Here is a 7,832-nt window from a genome sequence, read left to right as displayed (position 1 = left end):
CTTTCCATTTATTACTTAAAGTGAAGTACTTCTTTGATACCTCAGCAAATACTACTAGATTAACTAAGAAAGTTTAAACATGATTAAAGAGACAAGAGAACAGCCAGTAAAAATAAGAACAAATACACAAATTACAAGCATAGATAAATACAACAGAATATGTTACAAATAAAATAAGGTTGGTAGTATTCAAATACAGAAATGTAATAATTAGGGAAAATAACACTGCATAGTGTTTACTGTATAAATTAAATATAGATTTTTATCACAGCTGTTTTGTTGTTTGGTGATCATTAATGACAGCAGCAGTATTTATAGGCCGCTGTCCCTTTAAGACCTGATGCACGGATCCGATATAATGATACACATCACATCCGATTTCTTTCTCAGCTGTTTTCATTCACTTGAGACATAACTGACTGCGTTTACCTGAATGATGGTCGAAATGGGTATTTTGTCATAATTTTATGTGTATGTGTCTGTTCAGAGGATTCAGAAGAGGATTGAGTTCGGTGTTCGCGCACTGTCTGTTAAACGCATGTGCGCGCTTCATGTGTGTGCGGCTGTGCGAATAGAGAACCTCGCGCGAGTAACGAACCTTTTCTCTCTGGAATTGTTTAAAATTCACTTGCTTGTGTAAATACGAACAAATGATAAACTTATACTCTATTATGGTTAAATTTTGCAATTAATCCGCGGATCACATGCGTACCGAACCGTGGGGCTTGGTCCGTACGGGTCAGAGATCAACTACGATCCGTTTAACCACTAGTCCGCGAATATGAGCGAAGATGTTGGATGTATTGCCTGCTTTTGCAGCGACTTTGCGTCCACATTTTTTGCAAATTGGATCCGTCATCAAGGACAACCCCATGTTCGTTTTTTTAAATATCCGAAGTATTCCCATACTGCAGACATTAACTTTTTTTTCGGCGGGGATAGAGATTAGATATTATCTCTGTCATTTTCTCCGCTGCACGCGCATGTAACTTTAAGCAGTCAAGTGAATGCAGAGTGAAGCAGCCGAGCGAAATAAGTTGCATGAGCGCGGGTGATTTTTTTTCATTTTTTTTTTTTTTTACCGTAGATATGCAAATGTTTACGGTATGATAACTGTGCACTTTCAAACCGTGATAAACCGTCATACCGGTATATCGTTACAACCCTAGGTGTGTTGCGTCTGGAGTATTCACATTCATTTGTCTCTTCTGCACTGATGTGTTCACTGGTGGAACTAATCTAAACCAGAGCAAAGGTAATGTACATTAGTAAAACACAATGTGTGATAAGATACCGAAATGCTTGAAAACACACACTTTAACCAAAATCCCCCAATTTCAATAGGCACTTGGCACTTACATAATCACATCACACTGCAGCTTTCATCCATGCTCACTCTCTTTCTGTGAGTGGGCAAGATGATCTGATCTGCAGGCAGGATTTGTCATACACAGAGTCACACACACAACGAGAGAGAGAGAGACACACACAGAGAGCAACAGAGAGAGAGGTTTAACTGGCCCCTGACCTCAATCTGAATTGAGGACAGATCATGCGTGCTGAATGTCTGAGCTATTGTAGACGAACTTTGCCCCTGTACCGCTGTAATGTTCTCTGTCTCTGCTCTTCCGCCATCATTCCATCTCTCTGTCAGTCTTTCACTCACACAATTACCAACCCTCTTCCTTTCCATCCATCTTGCTTTAATCTCCCTCTGTCCCTTATTATCTCTCTCTTTCTAGAGGATAAAAGGTGATAAGACCTCAAAACATCTTTTCAACCCCTATCACTTATGTCATCACAAAACAACACAAAAGGCTTATGTCTTTAAAAGACCAAAAACAGACCATAATTTACACAGCCAGAACTAGACCAAAACAAAAAACTACAGACTACAACTGGCTCAGGTGCATTTGATTCTTTAAATTTTAAGAAGTAGGGCTGCATTTTCAATTGTAGAACATTTGATTGTGTATGCTAGGAAATTCTAAAAGCACTAGTGGTTTTCATCTTACTTAAGATGCCCATCAAAAAAGAAAGATGACAGTACCGCAGTGGGGAAGGAAAGGATGTGGAAGAGCAGACATACACACCTTACCCAGTACCCACACACAAACACTTTAGTATTCAAGTTAATCCATCCTACCAGCAGCTCTCGGTATCTCAGGGGGTGTTAGTCCATCTCCTGTGAGAACAGCCAGCTCTACTCTACCAGGCTCTGATTATACAGCTCAGCTCACACACACACACCACATTTTTAGTTGACTAAAACTTGACTAGACTAAAAAGAGTATGAACGTGACTAAAACTAATAAAAACTAAAATGACAGTTTCACACAAAGACTAGACTAAAACTAAAATTAAAACAGGCCGCCAAAAACAACACTACTTCTTACATGGCAAAAAGAATCACAGCATGGAGGAAAGGAAAAACATAATATTTTTAACCTAGCGTGCACACACACACACACACACAGTCAAACTTATTTGTATACTTGGATTTATTTGTACACTTGGAAGTAGCAACAGATCTTTTCTTCCGTATTGTGATGTACATCTGAGAGAGGTTACCAGAGAGAAGTCTGTCATTTCATCAGAAGATTGAGTAAAGATATTTTGAATAAAAATTTTAATGGCAACATTGATAAAAAAAGAAATACACACGGATGAATTGTTCACAATAAGACTGATAATATACAAAAACGTTAAGGTGAATTTCAATTTCATGCTGACCTCGTAGACCAAATAAACAAACAGCTAATATGGCTCCTTCTTTGATGGGTACAAACTAGGGATGCATGATATATCGGCCACCATATCGGTATCGGCCAATAAATGTTCATTTTCACCGTTATCGACCCAATAAGAAAATTTGGCCAATAATTAAAGGCAATAATGCACTACTTCATTCAAAACATTTCAGATGCACACTGTTCGTCATGATGGTTTTTAATTGCTTGAAATATGATTGGAATCACTTCGAAAAGGGCAAGTCTGTCAAGGCTACATAAAATTATAATGAGAACATTACTGTAAAATAATGTTGTGGAATCTTTGTGCACCCATGTTTCAGCCTGTTTTTCTAGGAAGAGCACATCCGCAACCTTTTGTGTAACTGCACACTGTAATACTGTGTTTATTATGTGTGTGTGTATATATTAGGGCTGTCAAAATGGCTGAAAAACTAAATTAGAATTTTGTACTTAAATATTATCAAAATTCAAATTATATTCGAATTTAAAATGCATAATTTCAGTTAGGGTGAAGAAAAGCTTTTGGATTCTCTCATGAGGCCACAAGAGGGCGCATCGAGTAAAATATTACTAATGCACGTTTCTTCAAAGCATAAGATAACATGACTATCTGTGAAAAAAAAGTGCATAATGTTTAAAATAATGTTTATAAACCAATTATAATTAAGTTGCTTAAACTATAAACAAAACTGCATCATGTATGTATGCATAGTTTAATACATAGGGCTGAAAGACAATCACAGAGTACCTATTTTACATTTAAAGTCCCCCTGTGATGAAAATTAAGTTTTTTATGTTGTTTATGTGGTGTTTTTAATCTGCTTTAACGAGTATTTTCTCGTTAAAACTGTAGTTCCCCAAAGGCAGTCACAGAAACGCGGTTTGAAACTTTTTTTTGCTATGTCACAAAATTCAATAACCAATCAAACAGTTATATTTTTTCTGTAGATGTTTCGCTAACCGTTAATATTTCCCCTATTTTCACGATGTCATGTGCTGTTAGTGCTTATTTATTTGTATTTAGAACCGCTAACTTGAATAATAACCCGCGGCAGCAGTGTAAAAGTAGCCCGGAGTCAGACGCACCTCTCCCGCATTGACATCCGCACGTCACACGCGTTTTGATCGCGGGCGCGATTTGGAATCACAAACTTGGCTGCATTTGAGTCTTCACGGCATTTTGAGGACACAACATCATCAAGTAAGTAAATTTAAAGGGGTCATATGATGCTGCTAAAAATAACATTATTTTGTGTATTTGGTGTAATGATATATATATATATATACTGTATATGTATATATCCAATTTATCTCATATAGAATTTGTTTGGTTAAGTTAGAGCAATAATAGAGCACTTCAGTTTGCCGGTGATCATCTTTAGCTCAGCGCATGGCAGCTCAAACAGCAGTGCACAACATTTATAACTATGATTGGGATTGTCATTTATATAACATTATAATGAGAACACTATTATAATAAAACGTTGTTTAGTTTCTGTGTTTCATATCTGATTAATCTCATATAGGATGCGTTTCCTTGAGTTAAATAAGCTGATCGCAAAGCACTTTTTTACCGGTGTTCATTCAGCTCTTCAGGTTCAGCACACCCAGCTCAAATAGCAAATTCTTCTGCTCACATGCGCTGATAATAATAGTTTGCCAGGGTTTTTATATTTTCTGCAGCAGAAATATATTACTATTGTTCAGCAGAATGAACATACTACTACTACTACTAAAATTATGAAAACTGAGAAAGGAAAAACCCTGTTTGCAGGACTATACATTATTTGGATAATTAGTCAAAAACAACAACAACAACAGTTATGTCTGATTCTGTTGCATAGAACGGAATAAAAATAATACATTGATATTTAATATTAATATATTTTCTGTCCAATTTTCTTTCAATAAAAGTGTGGTTATTTTAATGGCTTGTGTTTTTTAAATTCCGTGTCATTAAAATTGAGTTAAATTAAAAAGTCTTACAAAATTACTTTATATTATTTAATAAAATAAATAATTATTACAAAGCATTTTCAATTTCAGTTTTCGACCAAGCACATCCAGAATTCTTGGTTTCGGCCCAGAATTTTCATTTCGGTGCATCCTTACCATTTACTGTAACTACATACAGAGCACTGTGTTTGCAACCACATGCTCCTTTAAAGGATTACACACACACCAGTATGCAGAGAGACATTTAAGAGGGTTTATTCTCCAAATAACTTTAAATTCATGTTGCTGAAAAATGTGTTAATAAATGTTATGTGTATGGACTCTTGTTGTTGTTCCACGCTAGCTTCCTGCCCACTAATTTTTGCCTCTTACAAAAGCCACAAAGCCTTCTAAGAAGACAGTAAAGGCTCATGTAGTTAGGCTGAAACTTGAAAGTTAAGTTGCACAATGTTTAGGTTTTAATATTTTGCAACAATAAGGTTGCAAAGGTCTTGAGAGAGCTCTTTGCTTTCACCCATCATGAAATGTTTCTTGTGTGACACGTTGGTAATGAGACACCTTTTTATAGGCCATCAGCTGGGACTGAACCAACTAATATTAAATTCCACTGACTAGGGGAATTGCTTTCTAATTACTTGATAGATTTCTGCTGGTGTCTTGGCTTTTAATGCCTTTTTGCACCTCCCTTTCTTCATGTGTTCAATACTTTTTCTCTGGGTCATTCCACTTTATTACACAGAACTTAATTTCTTAATTTGTTTTCTTTGTATGTATGGATTACTTGGGTTGTTATCGACATCTGGCGAAAATTTCATGTCAACAGCACCTTTAGAAATATATTTACTGAGAAAAATGGTGACGTGTTCAATACTTATTTTACCCGCTGTATGTCCAGCCTAATAAATGCTTCCCTAAAGCAGCAACTTAAAAGAGAGTGATAGTTTCCTTCAATGTTGGCCATTGCTGTCACAGCCTTCTGCCATAATTTTGAAGGCTCAACAATAGATTGTGGGCAAAATGGGCAGCTAGCCTGAAGGACATAAATGGACAGGATTGAATAGACAAGATCTCAGTGCAAGGCAGCTCTGGGAGCCACAATATATTGTCTGTTCGTGTGCATGTTTTGTACCTTTCACTGCCTGGCTGAAATTCAGAGAGAAGGGATGGTCTGCGGCGGTGAGGCTGGGCCAGGGATCCATGGGACAGATGGGAACCATAGTCCCGAGCGTGAGGATGGTAGTCCACCAGTCCACCAACATCCTGAAATAAACACATGACATTTCACATACTCGCATAATGAAATTGTATGAAGAATGCGACTACTGAAATATAAGATAAATTATACTATCCTAGATAAAATGCAGATGTTTCCAGATTTAATCATGCTTTTAATGACATGAAAACCGGAAAAATATCCCAGATCAGTGCTAAATGCTGCGAGCAATTAGCCTAAATCTTTGGTACTCAAACCAAAGCTTATAGATATTATACAGACCTTTAGTTGCAGCTAAAAGTCTTACTTTTTGCACAAAACTGTTCACGTCATATCAGTCGTGCACCTACTCTGGAAAGTAATCCATCCACGAAAATTAACTTCAATCAAGAGTCTCAAACTTTGAAGTGTTACACAGTTACTAGTTATATTGCTAGTTTAGGCTAAGTTCTACTAACACCAATATTAGGATTACCACATTTTTGGCATCAAATGGTACAGGAAAACATGAACATCTGCTTTGTGTCAGACAAAGGACATATTCCAACATGAACAAAGGTTTGGAGGATGAAGTGTTGTTCCACTTGGCTTCTGAGCTGGCTAGGCTTGAGTGCCACTGATTTAGATTTTCTGTGTGGTTAATAAGACCAGACAGTAATCTATGCTGGATGAAGATGATGGCTGAGGGTCAAATCTTACGTGATAATCTTCAGTAACGCAAGATAGTCCTTTGTTACTAATTTCTGGTCAATGATCAGATCTATATGTACATCACAATAGTGTGTGCATGTTTAGTAAGGTGCATAATAGGGATGCATCGATTCGATACTCCGTATCGGTATCGGCTCCGATACTGGCATTTTCTGCCGGATCGGGTATCGGTCAGACGAGACCGGACTCCTATCTATCATATGTTGCTGCCTTCATTACTGCGCTATACATTTAAATGAAATTACTTTTAATTTTATAGTTTATATTTATAAATAAATACATTTACTTGTTTTCATTAATGTATTTTACAACAATACAAAGAGCAATGTGTAACATTTTACCAGATTTAGTCCTTCACTTATTCACTTTTATTTGTTCCCTACTAAATAATGTTATTTCATTAAGTTTGTCTATATTTAGTAGATTGGTTTAACACACAAAAGAGTGACGATCAGGGTCAACCACAGAAGTTTAGAAATTCTACACTGACTTAAAAAAAAACTGTGCCTGGATCGGATCAGATCTGAAAAAATGTTATCGTTGCGTCCCTAGTGTATAATAGAAGATACAGATTACTACAACATAACATTTTTTCTTAGCTCACAGGTCAGAAAGTCCAAGGTTGCAGATTAGTGATAAATAAAATGCATTTTTGGAAAGATTTTGTTTTATAGTCAGTGCAGTAGCGTACCGTATGGGCTCTCAGCTGCAGAGGAAGGGTGGTGGGACTAGAAAGGTGACGAGCATCCACAGCCCTCCGACCCTGAGGCACTGACTGAGGGTAAGAGGACATGCTGACGATGCAACTTCCTCTACACACTGAAAGTGGGTGTGGTCTTGTCACAAACGCTGTGCATCATGGGGCGTTGGGTCCTGGCAGTCACCGACCTAAAAGGAACGAGAGAGAAAACATTAAAGATTAATTGTTAATAATAAATATTTGTTAACACAACAATCAATCTGTGGAGTCAAACAAAATTGTGGACAAAAACATACAGTGTGCACCAAATTTCGGAAAGCCAGGATAAGCAACTGTGAGTTTGATGACAAGTGAGAGAGAAAGTGAGCGAGAGAGAACTCCTAGCCACCACCTGCTGCTGGCCGGATACATGTCGGCACACTGTGTGAATGAATGGATCACTCTGTATTCCCTCTATATCCTCCTCTTCTTCGCTCTATCTCTTTCTATGCTCATTAGG

General features: G+C 37.2%; 1 protein-coding gene across 1 annotated transcript in view; it reads right to left on the bottom strand.

Annotated features, from left to right (window-relative positions):
* Positions 1 to 7,517, bottom strand: part of LOC107742750 (nuclear receptor corepressor 2-like) — a 110,415-nt gene extending 102,898 nt beyond the window's left edge. Inside the window, exons 1-2 of the mRNA XM_016555787.1 lie at positions 7,325 to 7,517; positions 5,839 to 5,969 (exon numbers count right to left, since the gene is read on the bottom strand). Coding sequence (XP_016411273.1) covers positions 5,839 to 5,969; positions 7,325 to 7,426 — 233 coding nt within the window. The 5' untranslated portion in view covers positions 7,427 to 7,517. The remainder of the gene's footprint in view (positions 1 to 5,838; positions 5,970 to 7,324) is intronic.
* Between the last annotated feature and the right edge of the window lie 315 nt (positions 7,518 to 7,832).

This window comes from Sinocyclocheilus rhinocerous, unplaced genomic scaffold, assembly GCF_001515625.1.
Source record: "Sinocyclocheilus rhinocerous isolate Xijiao unplaced genomic scaffold, SAMN03320098_v1.1 scaffold2212, whole genome shotgun sequence".
NCBI lineage: Eukaryota > Metazoa > Chordata > Actinopteri > Cypriniformes > Cyprinidae > Sinocyclocheilus > Sinocyclocheilus rhinocerous.
Note: the sequence above shows the minus strand (reverse complement) of the source record. Positions and strands in the feature narration are given on the sequence as shown.